This window comes from Falco naumanni, chromosome 4 (assembly GCF_017639655.2).
Source record: "Falco naumanni isolate bFalNau1 chromosome 4, bFalNau1.pat, whole genome shotgun sequence".
Classification (NCBI taxonomy): Eukaryota; Metazoa; Chordata; class Aves; order Falconiformes; family Falconidae; genus Falco; species Falco naumanni.
The window spans coordinates 29,594,720-29,615,640 of record NC_054057.1 but is presented as its reverse complement, the minus strand read 5'-3'; the positions used below and the strand labels follow the sequence as shown (position 1 = coordinate 29,615,640).

General features: G+C 38.8%; 1 protein-coding gene across 1 annotated transcript in view; it reads left to right on the top strand.

Moving 5' to 3' along the window:
• Positions 1 to 20,921, top strand: part of HDAC9 (histone deacetylase 9) — a 278,058-nt gene that overhangs the window by 155,383 nt on the left and 101,754 nt on the right. Inside the window, exon 16 of the mRNA XM_040591758.1 lies at positions 11,568 to 11,675. Coding sequence (XP_040447692.1) covers positions 11,568 to 11,675 — 108 coding nt within the window. The remainder of the gene's footprint in view (positions 1 to 11,567; positions 11,676 to 20,921) is intronic.

Here is a 20,921-nt window from a genome sequence, read left to right as displayed (position 1 = left end):
ATCTGTAAAGAGCCAATAGAGCCATAACTGATCATTTGATCAATGAATCAATCTATTGCAATTCTTTCCCTTCTGTTAAGCTGTGAAAAAGACAATGAAAGCAGCAGAAATCTACTTTCAGTGGGAGTAAGTTTCATCTCCTTGCCTCAGACTGTCACTAAAAATAGTGATTGTTTTCCTGCCTGTTTGACCTGCTGCTGTGTGAAGAAATCTTGAAGTCATTTCTCAGCCATATTTTTTTGTCTAGTTGATAGGCAAAAAAACCCACAAAAGCAAAGAAGAGCAGGCTTTTATGATAATGTCATCATCGGCTCCCAGCTTCAAACACTTCTGCGGCTTTTGAATTGTCATTTATAACTTGGAACTGAACCGACCCATAATTCCCTTGATGCATTTAAAGAAATTGATAACAGACTGCTTCTTTTATGGCTCAGAGGAGGCAACTCCAATCACATCACTATTGGCAGTCAATATTATTTTCTGACATGGTTGTAAAAGTATAAAGGGGCTTATGGCATTTGTTTAGATGAGGAATGGGCTCTCAAGCTGTGCTAGGGTTTATGGGTGCAGATTACTGAGAAGCAAAGGGAATATGATGTTTGCAAACAGGATATGATTTTATTTAAGTTTGGGTTTCATACGTTGTTCCCTGGGGATTGTCCTGCAGACAGAAGAGAATTTCACTTTTATCATATGAAATTGGGCAGTTATCCAATCCCCCCTGCTCTCCCCCCACCCTCAAAAGACACTGCTCCAAACCTGTGATGTGTAAAGTCAGATCTTTAAATTGCAAGAGGAGTAGCTGGGGGAGAACACCACCTCACAAGAAATCAGACTTTAGCAGAATAAATGTTTAGTGAGCTGAACAGAGTGGTTCATGGGTTAAATATCAAGCCATTTGAATGGCTAGAGACTGGCTTGTACATATTACGGAAAGTCCATTACATTTCCTCTAATTTTGCTATTACTGCAGTATAACAGAGGTGAGATTTTCTGCTGGGATAGGATGGTCTTGTTTCATTAACTGCTGGCCAGTTTCATTAACTGAAGTGTAGCTTAGATCTTTCATATCAGAAAATAATTGTTACAATAAAGTAACTGTCAAGAAAAGAAATGTAACGCCATAAAATCTCTCTACATTTTTCCAAAACTTAAAAATATTCATATTTTCTGAATGTTGAAATTCTTCCTGGCATTCCTTGCTGTGGTACCTCCTGACCGCACAGGAGGAAAAGCAACAAGAAAGGCAAGACTTCAGTAGTATACAACTTTAGGAAGTTATCCAGGCAACAAATTTTCTGTGGTTTCTCATTCTTCCCTTGATCTTCTCACCCTGAGCCCAGGAAGAATATTCAGCCTTTACATATTATGACTTTTCATTCCTCTTATTTGTATAAGAGCTATTGGTACCAACCTGGTTCCATTATCATGGTATAACTGTAAAAATTAAGAAAATATTCATGATGGCATTGTTTCCTTGTAGCAGATTTTAGGCTCCAGGCTGCTTAGCAGTCTCTCCATATGTCTGCATGCAAATCTGGTTGTAGAGAAATTGGACTGGCTATGGTTTGGGCATTCAAATTAAACATCACCTCCACACAGATTTCAGAATTAACTTGTGTCTTCCCCCTATATGCCAGGCTGTACCAAAATAGGTATAGTCCTTTTAAAACGTCAACCAAAAATATGTCTGTTTCCTGGTCTGAGGAAAGCAATCTGTTATTCCTAGAAGCTCACCTACTCAATATGATGGAAATCATTAATATAACATACCATCAATATAATCACCTATTAATTTAAACTACTTACCCGAGTTGCCTTACTAACCTACTGAAATTTGCCATTATAACATTTTGGAGCAGATTGTGGGAGACTTCTGGGAATAAAGGACTTGTTTACTTCCTAAGCCTCTCTGGCAGCTATACCATACCTAAAAAAATTCCAATATTTAATTAAAACAACTTCAGAAGCACATTATACTTTAATTGACATATTTTGCATGACTACTTAGGACTCATAGTTACATAGTGTTGACCGTGTGATATTTCCTGCAGAAGTTATCAAAATATGTGATCAAAAAGGCCATTCTGGTTCCACTCGAAGACAAAACTTGAGGCCAGTTGGGATGGGACTTGGAACAAGGGCTGGAGGTTTGTCATCCCAGAGCATTTAAGGGTCTGCATGCTCAGTCATTTAGCGCAGTTCCCTATAAACCTATTTAGCTATCCACAGGGTGAGTGAATGAGGGTGTAACGTACTCCCAGCTGCACTGGTGAATGCACTTTTTAGGTGATATACCCCACCAGTTCTCGCAGTTCATGAGAGCCAGCTGTTTTGTAGGAACAGATCAATTAACATTACACTTTAGTCAAGCATTCTTATGTACAGAGAATTGCAGACTTTCTAGCAGACAAAGTCGCAGCTTCCTGGAGTGAGCATACTAAAGACAACATAGGGAAATGAGATAAAAACTGCACATTACTTACTTTCAGTTCAGAATAACAACAGTTCTCTGAAGATTCTCTTATCGAGCTTCACATACCTAATTTTAAACAAAATACTGGAGCAGCCAAAGCAGGATCCTGACCACCCTTGTTTGCCTCAACAACCATTAGAGAGCCATGTGCATCACTACAGCAGGAGTCAGTTGACCTAAGATCAGAAAAACTGACTGGAGATGCTTGATTTCCTTCATTGACAGGGACCTGAAGCAATGAAGTTCTTAATTTTAGGCACATTCATTTTAGGAAAATGTGGTGGGTTGACCCTGGCTGGATGCCAGGTGCTCACCAAGCTGCTCTATCACTCCCCTCCTCAGCAGAACAGGGGAAGGAGAAAACAAGATTAAAAAACCAAAACTGGTGGGTCAAGATAAAGGCAGTTTAATGAAGCAATAGCAAAGGTTGCACATGTAGAAGCAAAGGAAAACAAAAGATGTTATTCTCTACTTCACATCAGCAGGTGATGTTCGGCCACTTCCCAGGAAGCAGGACTTTAGTATGCCTAGTGGTTGCTCCAGAAAACAGACGTCCTAAATCAAAAATATCTCTCCCTTCCTCCTCCTTTCTCTTAGCTTTTATACCAGAGCAGATGTCATATTGTATGGAGTATCCAACTGGTCACTTCAGGTCAGCTGTCCTGGCTATGTCCCCTCCCAAGATCTTGCCCACCTTCAGCCTACTAGTGTGGAGGGGATAATTTTGGAGGGACAGCCTTGATGCTGTGCGAGCACTGCTCAGCAGTAGCCAAAACACTGGTGTGTTATCAACACCTTCCTCTAGTTACCAACACAGAGCACTGGCGCTATGAGGGTCACTGTGGGGCTCAGCCAGACCCAATTCGGAAAAAAAGTTAACAAGTGTGATAACATGAATCTGGGTGATCACAGCAGGAAACCAATATTCTTCCTTTACTGAGGCACAGAGACTTCATCTCTGGATGTGGAAAGTGCAATGTTTTCTCATCTCTGGGCAGGGAGGGGATGCTGCATTTAGCATATGAATACCATGGCCACAAAAAAGGGAAAAAATCTCTTCACACTAAAGTGCAGATATTTTGTCCCATTCTTGTCCTTTCATGGCACTGAGGTGGCCCTGTACCATCCACCATGGAGCCTGATGTTTAGACCAGTGAGAGGCGGAGCTGTTTAACTGAGAGATGTAGTTCCTTGGCATTGCAGCAGGCACTACAGAATATTTTAGAATAGTCCCAGACTGCTTTTACTTGCATCAGGCTTTCCATAGAAAGCTCAGGAGTGATAATCTGCCTACTCATCAAATACAGAATTTGGTCCCTCAGACAATTTTGGGGCTTTTTTTAAGAGAGGACCTTTTTCCTTTGGTACTAGACTAGATCAAAAAAACTGTAAACAAAGATAAGGCACATGGAATACAGAAAATTATTGTGAAGTTAATGAAATACCATAAAGTCAAATCTTTAAAGGTTTTATCTCATCTTGTGCATTTCCTAAAAACTGTTGTGTGGCCAAAGGCTAGCATTATGCAAAGAAGCCTTCCTATTTGCCAGAATATGAAACATTATACACACACACACACACACACACATTATATGTAAATAGTGGAACAGTACCATATACAATTTACTAATACTATTCACTTTCCCCAGACTTAATCACCCACACACATATGGCTTTGATGGGAACTCTGTAACTAAACCAGAATTCACATTTGCACTTTAAAAACATATCATGTGTTTATTGATAGAATTTAACCCCCAAGATGGACAGAAAAGCCCTCTGAAGAGGAAATGTTCATGTGTTCCTTATCTGAATAAACACCAGGTTCTAGCATAGCTCCAGTGGTGGCCTCTAACCTAAATATCATCTACATTGAAGAAGAAAGATTAGATGCTATATATTGCTAAGACGTGTTCAGCAGCAAATGATGAATCTTTTAAAAAATAAGGCTTGAATCCTGCACATAAAAGTTGTATTTTCTGTAACTGTATGCATTACAACCAGCTACACATTGTTCTATTTGCCCATTAGGTCCTAGAAACTGCATGATCAAACATAAGAAGGCAGTTGCACAAACATTTTCACACACTAATCCATTAAATACTAAAACAAATTTCAAGTTAAAATAGAGTTCTCAGAGTTAGATCTGAAAGTGCAGTAACAGTTTTTTACAAGCATCTGGTGATATATGCCACATATCTGAGCCTTGAATCTGGTCTTAAGTGTTTTATTTATGTATTTTTTAAAAAAAAAACAAGTTCTAATCCACATGTAAACCATGCTATCCTCCCTCTATTCCCCCTACCAATGATCCACACATCACTTTTTCACTAAGGTTTTGAGATCCTTTAGGGTGTCGAATCTATGCTTTATGATTCTGAATGCCTGTCACTAAAGTTAGTTTAAAAGAACAACTGAATCAAACTATGTCTTCTGAAGACGATATTCTATTCAGGCTTCAGCTTGACTTAGCCTGATTCTTTTATGATTCTCATTTTGAATACAAAGCTATTTATTTTTTTAATACAGACCTCACATATTTACTTACTTTTTTACAAACCTTAAAGTGAATTCTGTTTGTACAGAAGTAGGGGTGCTGCATTTTTATCAGTGGTTGACTACCACCATCAGTAACTCTACTAGGCATTCAATTATTAATTTTTACTTAGAATTTTTTTACTGAGTATTTTCTGGAAATTGGCTTTGATTTATAAGAGCTTTACAACTTAGATCAGTATTGGCAGGTAAAACTTGAAAGATGTTGAATATTCTACATACAGTGCGTACATATACTGTCCACATTCCTTGCTCTTGCCCAGAAAGAAGATTTTGGGGTCAGAATTAATAGCCTCTAAAATTCTTTTTAGAAGTCCATTCCCATGAATATTGCTGATCAGTTCTTTTATTGGAACTATTCAAACACAACAGAGAAGTCCATGCAAGCCCAAGTGAATTCCATGTTTTTTGCTTAAGCAATGATTTGTGATGAACCTTTGAACTATTCATCCCACTGGAGCCTAAAGACTGCATCCCCTTCACAATTTTTTTGTAAACTGCAGCAGTAGGCAATAAAGTATGAAAAGCTGGTATTCTGGGCACTCTCTAAGGCAGGCATTTTAGATTAAAGCAGCTGGAAATGCCTTTGACAGAACAAATCTCTGACACAGCTGCAAAATAGTAGTAAAAATAAAGGAAGCTCACTGTACGTATTTCTCCTAAAGTAGCCCACTTTTACACACTTCCTGTATGTGGGATTTATGGAAGAGGCATCAGCCATGCAAACTTTTTCTCCTTTGTTCCTTAATGAGAGACATGGCTGACAGGCCATTCATTAGAGGTTGTTCCTTGGAGATGATGTGCACACCTTTGCTTCTTTAGTCATGGTGAGATGAAACAGCAGCTGAGAAGCATGTTGAGGGCCTTTTGCTTCTTAGTGGAAATCATGGAGGTGATGAATGATCACCAGGACATCTGTAAGAGTGGAAGGTGAGAGCTATGAGCGTGGCACCTGGGAAGCTGCACTGCTCATGGTCAGGAGCAAAGTATTACAAACTTATGTGCTAGCATTTGCTGGCACCAACTGTCTCCAACAATGACAGATGCCTTGCTGAAATGATAGCAAAATGCCACACACAATTTTTAGAAGTTGCAACACTTCAGAAAAATATTTAATTTCTATTTTCATGCCAGGCAACTAAAACCACCAGTGATGTAAACGTGTTTGTTCTGGCATAGGTGGAAGAGTGTGAGAGTCTGAATGCTTTTAAAGCTAAAGTACAGAAATCTGCTCTGCAATATGCAACTTTTATTAAATTGCAGTATCACTGAGGAGGTCTCTACTCTGCTATATTATTTCTCACAGATTTCTTAATCAGTTTGTTTACTGCATATAATTACATTCTAGTTAGCTGACTAGTTTTTATTTACTTCTTAATTTCATAACCACTTATATCAAAGGACAGGTTTTTTTTTTATGTAGTACTTTCCCAGATTTGTGTTGAAATGTATCCATCTGAAATGCATACTCGATTAACTTCCATCTCAGGAAAGTTGAGCCCAACCTCTGTTCTTTAAAGAAAGGGCAAAGAATCCTTTTAAACTATTGTAAAGAACTGCTACTTTTTAGCTTGTTGTCCAGAATATTGGACACATAGAATACAATCACTGCTATCAAAGAATCATCAGAGGTCAAAAGTTCCATGAACAGGTAGATGACAGATTTAATTTTTTGAACTATTCTCAGAGAATGAGTATCTCTAGTAGGAATGTGTGGTAACTCTAGGAGGACTGGTTTTGATTTTTATGATGACAACAGTTGTGCAGAGCATCCAGAGCAGAATGAGTGGTTCAGTCTATTTTTCATTCCTTTTAGGAGTGAAAACAGAATTCCACTGTGGAAGCTGGATTTATGTTTAATCAGGGAGAGAGAGAGAGAGAGAGAGATGCTTTGTCAGAATCCATCCCAAACCAGTATCTTGGGTGTTCTTTTATATTGCCATATCGTTATCAGTGAATGTGTATTTAAGGTAACTTCAGAGTATATCATAAGTATTTAAGAAAGAGAAATAACTCACACAGATGAATACACCATGCAGGGTTTGAAAAATAGAAGGGTGTGTCCAACTGTGAGCAGCATCTCTGGTCAGCAGAACTGTGATCCAGTGACCACTGGGCAGATCCCAGGAGGTTTCCAGAGGAGGGAGGACTGAAACAGAGGGTGAAAAATGAAGAGGTTCTTTAGCAGGAGAAAGGACAGATGAAATAAAAGACAGTTATAAATATCTATTTAAGATGCTTTAGAATTATTATTCATGCTAGTTTTTTGCTTCTCTGAGGTAGGTTTCAGATAAATGTAAATAGCAGGACAAGTAACATTTCCAGTTTCAGCAGCTGCAGTGATTTCAGAAAGGCCTTTAGGTAAACAAACTCTCTCAGATGTATTGCCATATCCTTCCTCTCTACCTTCATATACACGTGCCACAACCTGAGCACAGTATAAGGCGTTGGTAACTTTCAAACTTTATAGTCAGTCTTCCTCAGTATGAAATATTCCAGCCATGAGGGGTTATGGGACAAACTTTCTATCTGGTGAAAAGTCTCTGCTGCAAGGTTTCTTTTTTCTTAGCTTGTTTTAAGTATGCTTAAAGTTTGTGAAAGTTAAGTTATCACGTAGATATTTCTTGCAGGAAGCATTCATATCAAGTTCTTTTTGTAGTGCAAAGCAGGGAATTTCTGAAACATAAGTCATATTCAGTCAGGAAAAGTTACCTACATTTCACTTAAGTCATTCCCTTCCTCTTTAATGCCTCCACATCCACTTCAGGGATAGGTAGCTTAATTTCTATCATCTGTAGCTTTACAGAGTATTAGCTTTGCTACAGATGCCAATGATTGAGCTATACTAGATGTGCTTGAAAAAGCCTACAACCTACAGCGTTCATTCAGGAAACTTGGAGTGAAGTAAATCCATATGTGTGTTAGAAAGTCAGCATTCACAGGGCTCGTGTTTGTTGGCTCTTGGCACTATCATGCACAATCCTTCTTTGAAGAGCTGCAGAAGTGATAGGATTTTTGATAACAAAATGTGTAGCATGCTTATAGTTTAACACTGACATTTTGATACTTTAAAAAAAATAGGGGTTTTTCATTTGGTTAGGTGTTCAGAACATTTTCCTACCCTGGCAATTTTTTAAAGGACTTTTAAATGAAAATAATATATATGTATAATTAGGCAGGAAAAAGGGGGTTAAGATTCTCTGTCAGAATTAAGCTACAAATGCTGTATTTTTTGCAAATGTTCTTTAAAATTTTCTGAAAAAATTCCTAATCAAGGTAAATTTTTTACTGAATTCTTCTGTGGCTCCAAAGCACTTGCAGAACAAAAATAACCTCTTACAGAATTCCATCTGACTTTTTCATAGTCTGTGATTCAGAAAGCATCACATTTGTCACAAATTCATGCATACTCAGCATCTAGACTGTCAGATATATGTGATATATACATGAACTAGAACCAGAAACCACAGTGTCTAATCCTATTCCCTTTACTTGTATATAATCCAACCATTTCACCTCACAGGAATAAAGAAAAGCATATCTAGTAAGAATTTACATAGCTGCATTTCATATACAGCTTGGCAACTGGGCCAGCTAGTAGCTGTAATTTTAATGGGCTTGCCATTTATACCACTGTATTTCAACAGTAATTTACAAAGCAAACATTGAGTAACACTAAAAAAAATCTGTGATTGCACACCTGAAACATTTAACGCTATACATAGAACTAATAGATATATAAAACGGAGTGAGATGACATTTTCCAGTCTTACAGCTAAAGCATTGATTGTATGATGGAAGTTTTTCTAGGTTTTTCTTCATGATATGTTCCTCAGAAATTCAGTCTTAATTTTGTGTAAATATGAAATAGAATTTGACATCTAAGTTTGTAATACTGCACCTTTTCAGGGTAATTATTCATATGTTTATGTTAGTTTTCTTGTATTATAATAACTGTGCACTAAGGTATGCAGCTTCAGTTGGCTACCCCTGGCTTTGAGTTTATCATTTGTTACATGTACCATGCCCAAAAGATCAGCTAAAATATCCTGAATTTCCTGTGTATATTTAGGTGGTAATTTTTGAAAATTCCTCAGGAAATGCTGTTTTCTTTCCTGATTGTCCATTTTTACTTCCTGTTCAGGTAAAATGAGGTAGCAGTCATTCACGTGGTCTGAGGCAAATTTTTCAGTGGAAGATATTTGGTCTTATTGTCCCAGTTCAGTCTTCTCACACTCAGTTGAAAGCAGAAGATGATAAATGCCGTATCCTGGCCAATACTAAGCATTTAGTGGTTGGAGAGACTGCCGTCTCATGTGTCAGAGCTGACAACTGTCTTGAAGGGTGGGCACTCTCAAGCTGTGGTTACAATTTTAACTTAATCGGTCTTCCTGGAAATGAATCATAGTCCCTTTGAGGCTGCAGGCTCCTGCTTGTGCCCTGGTGTACTGAGCAGCTGCCATTGAACCTTTTTCATCAGCCACTCCTTCATGTTAACCTTAATTTGCTAGCCATAAAAATTGCAAGAAAGTACTCCCTCCCAGCCCTCTTGTTGATACTTCTTTATTTAAAGTACTGCACAGTATTTCTCAAACTTTATTATGGTTTCATTAAATTGATTTAACCAATGACCTCTACTTATTTATCTCTTTATTTGTTTTAAAAATGAAAATTGATTCACAGTTGCTTTAAAGCAATAGAGAGACAATCTGAAGGTCTGCCTAATGTTAAATGCATCATTATTTTTTTTCCTACTTGGTTTCTTTCTTATTTCTTCTTGTAATTTTCTTAGTTACTTATTGATTTGTGTGTGTGTTTGGGAAAGCTACTTAATTTCTTCCAATCTCAAGCTACCAATCTGCAAACCAAATATAATAAATCATCCCATATCAAACTAATGATGTTTAATTGTGTTTGTACAATATTTTTAGTTTCTTGGATGTAAATACAGTATGCTGTTATAACTGTTATTCTAAACTTTGTGAGCAAAATCCAGTCTCCTTATTCAGGTCTACTATGAATACAAACTATTTTTGTTAGTTCTGCTGCATGCACACAAAACTGATAGGAACGATAGAGAACTCAGGTCCAGCACACTGAAAAGTAAGATCACTTTAGTAGTTTGAAATATAATATTAATGTAACAGTAATGGTGAAGATATTTGACAGGTGTAGAGAAGATCAAGCTTCTTTCTGTTTCAAATGACTAATCAGAGAAATTCCTTAGAACCTCAAAAGTTGAGCAGCAGTTGCATCCATTTTCAATTACTTGATTTCTTTCTTTCATTCCTTTTTTTTTTTTTTAAAAAAAAAAAAAGAAATTAGGAACAGAAGCTTCTGCTTCAAACTGAAAACATGTCTCAGTGTGCTTGGAAGTTATCCAAATAGCATCTGCCACAGTATTTTGTCTATCCCTAAACGTTTTTCTTTTCATGATAAATTTGTACAGTATGATACAATTAAATGCACTTCCCATGGAGCATTGAGGAAGTCTGGCTGTCTCTTTGAATGACTTTTTCAGACCATCATGTGTGCTAGCCCTAATATCATAAAAAGGATATACAACATTTCACCTATAGTTATTGGTATAAAATAAATAAAGAGTTACTAAAAATAGATTTCAGAAGTAAAATTTTAGCATACTGATTGAAGCTGTAGAGCTGTGCTGCTTAGCCACCTTTATAATGTTTCCTTTGTAATATTCTATTTTTATAATATTTTATCCTTGTATTTTAGATAATATTCATGTCATGTTTAACATGTAACGCTTACTCATTTAGAAAGCACAAAAAATGTTCTTTGCTTTAAATAACCACAGTCATCTGTCACAAAGTGGGACCTAAAACCTTTCAGCCAAAAATTATCAGTTTGTCAAAAGTGGAGACACAGAAAGGGTTGCACTTTATTTGATTTCATATTATTTAATTTTATTTTCTGTCTATGGCAATAGTGACTACTGAAATTAATTCAAACAATTAATCGTTCTGATTTCAGTCACTCAAATATAACTCCTGCCTGGGTAGGAAAGACGAGCTCTTACTGCTCTTTTCTTTTTTCAAAAAAAGGGGTAATGACCCCTCACTCACTCACTCACTGGTGAGTTTTGGTGGCACGGGCTGCCTGTGACGGCTTCCGGAGCCCGCGGTGGCCATCTCCACCAGATGCTTTGCCCCAGCACTGGCAGGTCCCCATCACCCCGCCGGCGTGAGGGCCCGGCACACCGCGTCTGGCGTCTGGCAAGCAGGCCCGGCCCGGCCGATGTAACACTGTTTGTAATGAGAAATCTAAACAGGGAATGGCAGCGAGGCATGACAGGAATGTGTTTCCATTGGAAAAGCCTGTGCAGAGAAAAAGCATAAGCAAAGCCATGTCCAGAAGGCCTTTCAGCTGGCCAGGACGGAAGACTGATGTTATTGTACATGGGCTGTCACGCTGCCAGCCCTCCCTCACGGGTTTGTTTTCTCTCATGCTCTCCCTCTCCCTCTCCCTCTCCCTCTCTTCCCTGCCTTCCTCCCGGGGCCGGCTGTTTGCTCAGGTGGACAGTGACACCGTTTGGAACGAGCTGCACTCCGCCGGGGCGGCACGCATGGCGGTGGGCTGTGTCATCGAGCTGGCAGCCCGCGTGGCCTCCCGGGAGCTGAAGGTGAGGTCCGGACCGCGCCGTGGGTGGGAGCGCTGGGGCGGTGGAGCGAGGGGGGCTGAAGGGAGGCGTTGTTCAGCCCGCTGCTCTGGGAAGGATGGCGGGAGGAGGGCCGGGAGGATGGCCACGAAGGTGTGGCAGCCCCGGCGGCTCTTCCAGGCCTCTCGGGCCTTTGATATCCTGGAAGAGTGGTGGGTTCTTACAGCGCAGGGCTGCTACAGCCCGAGGTGAAGTTACTCATAGTGTGCACATCTCTGGCAAGTGGCTGTGGTGCTGCCTTTTGAAATGGACTTTTTACTTTTTTTTTTTTTTTAATATGGTCGTTCAGTCACGTGCGTAACCTCAGGATACCACCCAGAGAGAGGGGAGGCAAACAGGGGTGTGCAGTGAGGGGGAAGACAAGGTGGCTGGCGGGGAGAGCGATGGCCCAGGAGGTGCCTTTCTGCCAGGCTGACTGCCCCGCGCCCTCCTCCCTGCCCCCTTTCCTTTCCTATCTTGGTGCTGCACGTCTGCAAGGCATGATGTACAAAACCCAAATTATCCCCAGTCTAAACAATTTATAAAAGGTCCAGACCTGACGGACTGACATTTTATTTGGTATTTTAACAGCCCCATTTAAAGGTGCACCATATGCAGCCAGAGTGCGGGCTTGCCCCAATAAACATTGTTGGAGCTAACATGTCTCCTTAATGAAACTGTTTATTCACTTTCCAGCCCAAATACTAATGGATTGATTCGTGTTTCCAAAACCAAGATAGAAATAAGTATTTTAGAATTAGCATTGTACGATGATTTTTAAAAGTCCAAACTGTATCTAAATTTGAGAATTTTCTTCCTGTATGTCTGTCTTGTTTCAGTCAAAGTATGTTAGCTATATGTTTAGGGAGGGTTACATATGTTTATGTGTACATATACATAGATATAGAATATATAGGTACATAAATGACAGCATGCTTAGGTGAAATGCAGTACTATAGCTCTGACCCAATCAAATGCACCTACTAATCTTTCATATTCAGACGCCAAAATCATTTAGCGAGGTACTACACAAAATGTACGTATTTTGAAATCTAAGATCAAGGACAGGGCATATCATATGGTACCCTGTCATGCATCCTTTCTGATGGGTATTTCATCCCCACTAAGCTTCCTGGGCAGAGAAGGATGCAGTACACTTACACAACTTAATGTTCATTATTCCCACCCAACAGGATTAGTGAAAGTAAAGAAGGACTTTTTTAGATTGTTTTTACCTTTGCTGACTGTAGGACATATGTCAGTCTCTAAGGCAACATCAAGTTTTGATAAGAATAACGAGATATGTCCTGTGTGCAGTTGACATGAGCAGGGTTTGCTGCAGAATCTCTGCCGCTTATGTCTGTACATTTGTGGTGTCTTTCCACACCTGTGAATGTTCTTGGGTTTTTATGTGTGTGTGATGGACAGCTGAAAAGAATCAGTCAGCCACTGTGAGACCTGGGTTGCTACTGGTGTTGCAACAGTCTGTAAACACATATTTTAAATTTAGCACTAGTTTGTAGTTTACTGTAAAATTGTTGTTGATCCGAAATTGAATCTTTGTCATAGGACTGAAGCAGTCTCATGCAACCTGCAGCTGAGACACAGGAAAGGTAATTGTTCAATAGACATGCCAAGTAGTTGGTTTACCACCAAATCATCAAGAAAATAGGAATGGAAAGGATTTGCTATGAAAGAGAATCAGGAATACTCATATCATTCCTGATAAGTGTTTATCTAACCAGCTCCTATACTTTCAGCATGAAGCCTACTTACATGCCTCCATGCCAACCGTATGAACTAACAATCTGCTTGTGGTATTTATGGATAAGGTTATGGAAAGGTGACCAAGGCCTGAACTGACAGAAGTAAAGCATGGTAGCAGAAGTTCTGGAAATGCATTGAGACTGACATTAGCTATTCTAGCAGAGTCCTCCTATGTTTGCTTTGTCACTGCACCCATACAAATCTGGCTTTTGCTGGCAAGTTGTTCCCAATACCCTCATATGGTAAGCGACATTAGGGAGATATTTTGCATTCTACACTGGGGTTTTCTCCATGGTTTTATGGATGAGATTGTAGGTACCTGTAAGATTTTAGCCCCACAGATCTGTATGTTCCAATCTACTTTTATGACTGTACACGTTGTTTGTCCATCTTGCTGCCATTTTTCCTCTGGAAACATACATGTTGCATTGATCAGCTGTTTCTAGCGCAGGGAAAATGGCAGTTCTGTAGTGTACTTGGGAAGATCTGAGGAGAAGCAAAGCTGACCACTTCCATGTGCATTCACTGAGCACATATGCATGTGAAGCACTGAGTGGGAGGATTAAGCTCTGATGGGAATCTGGAATGATCTGCCACAGCTTCAAAACCTTTGGACAACAAAAAGCACCTCCCAAGAACCATGTGTAAGCTATAATAGCTCTGCAACATGTAAAACAGCAAGATGAGAGCAATAGAGAAACATGCTGTAGGTTTTCCATGGAAGTTGACCACTGCGGCCTGCTATCAGATGGTGCACTGTCATTTCTGTGTCATCTTAAGAAAAGAAAGTAAATTATGAGACAGGACATACTGATTTTTTCTGAAATCCCACAGTTCTCTGAGATGAGCTGCATGTCCTGAAGTTCACCATGGCAGACTTACAATACATAGCAAGGACTTCCTACAAGGCAGTGCTCCAGACTGCAGCAGAGGCAGCAGTGCATTATTTACCCACTGCACTGGAGAATCACAAATGCCTTTTTCTGAAACAACCATAGTGACATTAGGATAACCTCAGAGTAAAACTATCTAGCATAGGCAAAGTGTGAGACAAGAAGCCTCAAGAATGAGAAACAGGAGTCATTCACTGAACAAGTAGTTTTCTGACACAGGAATTATCAAATTTGTCAGTGTAGTTGGATATGAATAGCCCAAATATTTATTAAAGCTTGATGAACGAATATATACATTTTTAAAAATGCAAATATGCTTTTTCTAAAATTAAAATTAATATAATAGTTTATTTTATGGACATGTATTCAATTAATTTAAAAAAATATCTACAATACTGAAGATAAACGTCTTCACTGCCTAGCAAAAAAAGAAAAAGTCTTTACTGCCTTATTCCATGGTCTCTACTGATACTGCTTGCTATTGCATAGAGTCATAATAACAGGTCGAAACTATAGGTACATGCTACTAAATAAAGGGTTGAGACTACAGAATAAATTATAAAAGTCTGTAGAACAATTGAGAGATTCACTACAGAGCTGGGCATGAGTCAAACTCATACACAAAGCAAAAGGTTCTTTACTTCATTCTGAATTTCCTGAGACTATCAGTCCCATTTCACACAGGTCTCATCTGAGAACAGCAACATTTTGTTCATCTGATTTGGACAGTGTTCAAAAACTGACCAGGAGTTGAGTTCTCTTCACCATAGTTCAAGCCCCTTGTGAGACATCAGATTTCTTTGATCTCCTTGACTAATGGGGAAAGCATCAATATGACAGTGCTAAGGGCATAAAACAATAGGGTTTACTGAAATTCTACTGCTGCTGTAATACTAAATTACTGTGATGGTTTGTTTTTTTTTTAAATTAGGACAAAGTGTCCATTCTCTGGGGAGTCTTAATCTGAATGTTTTTTATTTCATTATATCAAACAATCAAAATTAAGGATTTTGAGGGTTTATTTAATAATATACTGAACACTCATTGAGATCCATTTGATACAATTTTGAGAAAAGATTTAATAGGTAATAAAGAATCACACCACTGAAATATATAGTACGATAAATTTGATGTTATACTAAGTTGAATGCAATGCTTTTCCTTTTTTTGTGAATTTATTAACGTGTATGATGAATGTCATCTTGGCAATATTACAGTAGGAGATGAGCCTAAATACTGCATGAAGGTCACTCTTTTTTAGAGCCTTTTATAATTTAGGAAACCTGCTGATGCATGATGGGGTATTCATACTATATGAAACTGGTACCACAGCTCTCCTGTCTAGCTGTACTTCTGTATCTGCCTTTGCTTCTTTCTCATTTCCCCAACAGATTTGTGTAGATGGCTTTTAATAATCTGCTGGCTGACCACAGATCTTTAGAAAAGTCGAGTATGCAGAACTGAGTAAATGTAATTCTACTGCAGTCATTAGCTATATCCAATAAATATTTTTTACAAATAAGAGAAGTCTTATGATATACTCCTTGGTGCTTGGGGAAGAAATACAGGTAGCGCCCTCCCTATGATTTCTTGCATGCAGTATAGCTTGTGAACTTGGAAATCATTGTCTCTAGCTTCTACCTAATGACCACACCTTCAAAAAGAGGGTCCTAAAAGATCTAGCATCCACAGAGAGAACATTTCTTTCCTGGAAATGTCTCCTAAGGATCTTCTTCCTCTTTTGCATTGCCACAGGAAAATAGAGCTATGCTAGAAGTATGTTACAAAAGGGAACACTCATGGTGTCCCACTCATTGTTCTGCAATAATGAGGCAGATTTCAGAGGCATGTGGTCTGATGGTTTGGTGGCACTGTGAGGTGCTATCCAGCCTTGCCTTCCCATTTCCCATCCTGGCTCAGTTGCTTTCTTTACATGCACTCTGATGCTCAGCTCAGTTCACCTCCCCTTCCCCCCTGTGCAGTACTTCACTCTCAGGCAGCTAAGCACAAAAAGACTCTGCTTGCCTGCACCCAGCTATCTTATGCAGCAGGCACTTCCCTCTTGCAGCTGAACTGAACAAGTATCAAAGTTGTCCAAACTCCACATCAGACAAACCTCAGGGGGAAATAAGAAGGATTTCTGCATCTGTGGTCTCTCTTGAGTTTCAGATTTCATTTGTAACTCTTAGAGCTTGCAGAAACTCTCATCTTTAGGACTTAGATTGCCAAATCATTGTTTTTTCTGAAAGATTTTAGGTCACTGATATTTCCATTGTGTTAATCAAGCTATTTATGATGATGCTGCCACTCTTATTGTTGCCATGTCTATTAAATGACTAATACTACTTTTTAAAAGTCTAAATTCAGATAGTTGATGTTAGTGTGATAATTTTGGAATAATTACACTTTGTTGATTAATGTCCTTCAAAATGCTATTTGTTCTTGTAATGGTTGTTTTATTGTGTGCTGTTTTGTAAAGATTAAATATGTTTCAACTTCTTTTCTGGTAACAAATAGTATGTTTCTCTAGCTGTCCCTTAATATCTTACAATTGACTGACAGGAAAAAAAAATTGTGCCAGTGAAATGTGTAATTTAAAAAGAGTATACTAAATAAGAACCTTTTTGCAATGGTAGATGACTTTCCATCATCATGGGCAACTCAGTGCCAGAACAGACCATGAAACTACTGAAAATCCAAAGGAACATTTCTGAAATGGTTTTCTTCAGCCTCAGATGACCCCAATCAGTACTATTATAAGCTGGAATTAATTATTTTAAGTACAGTACCCATAATAAGGATTACTGTCTAGTTTACTTTGCCTGTCCTTTAAATATGTCAGCATTGGCAATGGCAGCACTCTTTTATGTGAAACATGTAAGCACCATATATTTTCAATCTGACAAATTTGAAACAGGAGAGAGCTACACAATAAACTGTCAAGGGCTGGTAAGATTTGTATTGTTATTCCCCATTTTTAAAAAAGTTTGAATGAATTAAGAAGCAATTTTGCTTTGCAAAAGAACACTCAAGAAAGAAGACACATAAGCTAAAAACGTGGTCTGAGACTGTCTTGAACATCCACTTCAGCTGAAGCAAGTGAAGCACAAGCCCTTTCCCTGTCTTATCATGTGTATATGTGTGTGCACACATGTGTGTGAAATTGCCCTGCTGGTAGTTAGGGGTGATTTGACAGAATGAAAGCAACTGAAATGAGTTTCCTCCTAACCAGGATCTGATACGTTCCTGGGATGGTTCTTTCTGATATGTCAGGTTGAATCAATACCAAAATAAACCTCCTGCATTTGGTCTTTGCTACTCTGGTGTCTTTGTATAATCCATGGATAACTTAAATTCAACTTGAAACTCTCATTCCAAATGAGCTTGGTTATTACTGTTCTCAAGGCCTTTGTCACACAGGACTATGGAGGAATCATCATATAGTAAATTGTACTAATCTTGGGAATAAGCAGAATTAGCTTAATAAACCCCCTCCCACCTCCAAAATCTTAGTTTTCTAGTCTTAGAAGTATTCTGTATAAAAATCACTCAGCCATCTGTCACAGCTTTACTGCTATCTTTTCGAATAAAAATTAAAATGAAGTATCCTTCTAAAGACATAATAAACAAAAAGAGCTGAAAATAAATGTCTCCCTAGTCTCACAGTGTCCTCCCTCCAGTAAAGCTTCAGGCTAGCACATTTCCGTGCCTTCCTAAACAACACAAAACCCCACACAGCTTCTCTGGTTTCCTACAGAGATCTCCTTTCCTGAGAAGCGCTCTGTGCTGTAGTGCCTCCTGGACAGTACTCCTCCTGCAGCTTCTTCCCTACCCTTGTTTCTACCACTCTGTCTCACCCTCTGCCCCATAACACTCTCCCTCTGCCTTAAAAAAAAAAAAAAAAAGCCCATGTGTGGCAGCCACAAAAAGGCATTTTTTCCACAGCTCTTCCAGGCACAGCACTTTTAACAATGCATAGTGTGTAAGAAACAGTAACAAATGTTTATTTTACTAGTGTTAAATATATGATTGATAAAAGCCATCAATCAAAGTTACCAATAAAGTCTTTTAGACAGTAGTTGTATTCTTTACTTTTACAGAGTTACAAAATTACAAAATTTCATATGGAACCATCTCTTAGATACATTATCCCGGCAATTATGTTTATATGTATACCTTAATTACTATTATGATTTCATACAGTAGTACAACTGTAATTATATGGGTGGTACATAGATTATCTCTGTGACCACTCTGTTCTTAAAAATCTTTGCTTTCTTTCCCAATACAGTTAACACCAGGTGTGGCTGAACAGGCCATCATGGTTGTATACAAGTTAGCCTGCAAGCACCAACTTTTCATGTGATTTTCTGGTGCTATTCTCTTAGACTGTCCGGAAAGCAGACAGGGAACTCTTTGTTTCCATTACAGAGTTAAATGTTTAATGTCCATTTCTGTGTTCTTGGCCTCTACTAGCTTCCTCTGCAAGACAAAATGGTATTCCCTCATGTCCATTACTGTTTTCTTGGCAAATCTATGTCCTGTTAACACTACTCTGTTAAAACAGGGGTTCTTGTTGACTGCATTCATAGACCTCCAAGGCCAGACACTGGCTCCCACTCTAGCAGGATGAATAGCTTATAAAATTGTCCTAAACAGGTACCTGAGGATTGCCTCAGCCTTACACCACTCTTACTTTTACCTTCCCTGCTGAATGGCATAGCTCAGGATCATGTTACAGCATAAGTGACACTGGTAAAAATATGGTTATCTTCTTCAGGGTACCAGTTACAAGAGGATTGTTGTAGGCAACCAAGACTTAAAGTAGCAGTGATGTTTGTTATTGTAGGAGTTAACTAAGCCAGAAATAGCAGGGTTAAAGACGGCACTAAGGCCACTTCAGGGGTTACACCCTGTCAGATATACTATACGGAGCACATTTTAAAGAAATAGGCTTTTATACAACTTTGTAAAGATACAAAGTTGTATATATATAAAACATGTTGATTCTGACAGGATGAATGGATACATTTCTGTAAAATAAATAAAGAAGATTCTACAAAGATATGAAGTATTAGCTTCAATGATTTGCTTCTTATTCTGAAGCCCGGGCACGCTAAAGCAAGAATAAAATCTTTCCATTAAAAACAAGTGAATGTCCAAGAATGCCACGTTTAAGCACTGATAATTTTAAGAGCTAAGGAGCAGATAAGTTAAAGGATTTAGATATGTAGAAAATAGGGACTTTAAACATCTGACTTTAGGAGGATGTTGAGCTTCAAGTGTGGAATCCAGACTTGGGTACCTGGTCTCCATATGAAATACACAGATTCCTGAGAAAGCTGTCCTAACAATGCATGTAGCTGCAATTAGTTAGAGCACGGGACAAAGTTTTGCTGAGAAATTTGCTCATCATTTAGGATCACATCCATTTTCCTGAAAGCCCCTTTTCAAAGATTATGAATTTCTGAATAGAATCACAGAATCACAGAACAGTTGAGATTGGAAGTGACCTCAGAAGGTCACTGGGTGTTGTCCCCCCCCTGCTCAAGCAGGCAGAGCTAGAGTTAGTTACCCAGGACTATGTCCAGATGGTTTTTGTATATGTCCAGCGATGAAGACTCCACAACCTCTCTGGGAAACCTGTGCTATTGCTTCGACACCCTCACAGTAAAAGGGCATTTTCATATGTTCAGACGGACCCTCCTATGTTTCAGTTTATGCCTATTGCTTCTTGAATAGTTGGGACACACGGCATTGCTCTTTTGCACAGGGGTTTACAGCTTAAAATACAAGAAAAGTTTCAATTTATCTTTTCAGCAGGAAGGAATCCATTTTTAAATTCCATATAAAAATGTCTTGTCTTAAATTTGAGATTCAGTTTGGGTTTTTGTCCTCTATTGAAGGACTTCTAATTCACAGGAAATAATTAAAGATTCATAAGTTGGAATAAGAGCTGAGGAAGAATATGACTCTATACCTGTTATTAGAAAACTCATTTTTAGACTGAGAAGTTGTGTCTCAATATCTAGTTTAAGGACAACATAATCTAAATACACAAACAGGTATGGGAGGAATATTTACAAATTCACGCCCATGTTCAAGAAAGAGTTTAATACTGCTTCAATAAGTGTTCTTGGAGTGCCTGCTGGAGTTCATTTCTATTTCTTGCATGGCACTGGCTTTTCTTGGAGTCAACAAAAAGCCAGATGATTTTACCAGAGTAGTACCAAGCTGAAGCTAGTATGCACTGCTTCTTGGCCAGTCTTCTCAGCATACCTGGAGTAACAGACTGGCTGGGTCACATTTGATCCATTTGGAATCTAGGAAAAGCAAGCTCTTCACTGTCAAGCAAAGGAAAGAATGATTCACACCTTGCCATAGTCACCACATATTGCCCTAGGGAAAAATTGCCTACATCTAGTTTTCCCTCCTTGTATAACAGAAACACCAATGGATCTCTGCTGTAGATGATCAGTTCCAAGCCCTGGAGTAACCACCCATGTTATGGTATTGTCTTGAGTGCCTATCTTGAAAAGGTCGAGGGAGAGGTATAGTAGATGCCCAAGCG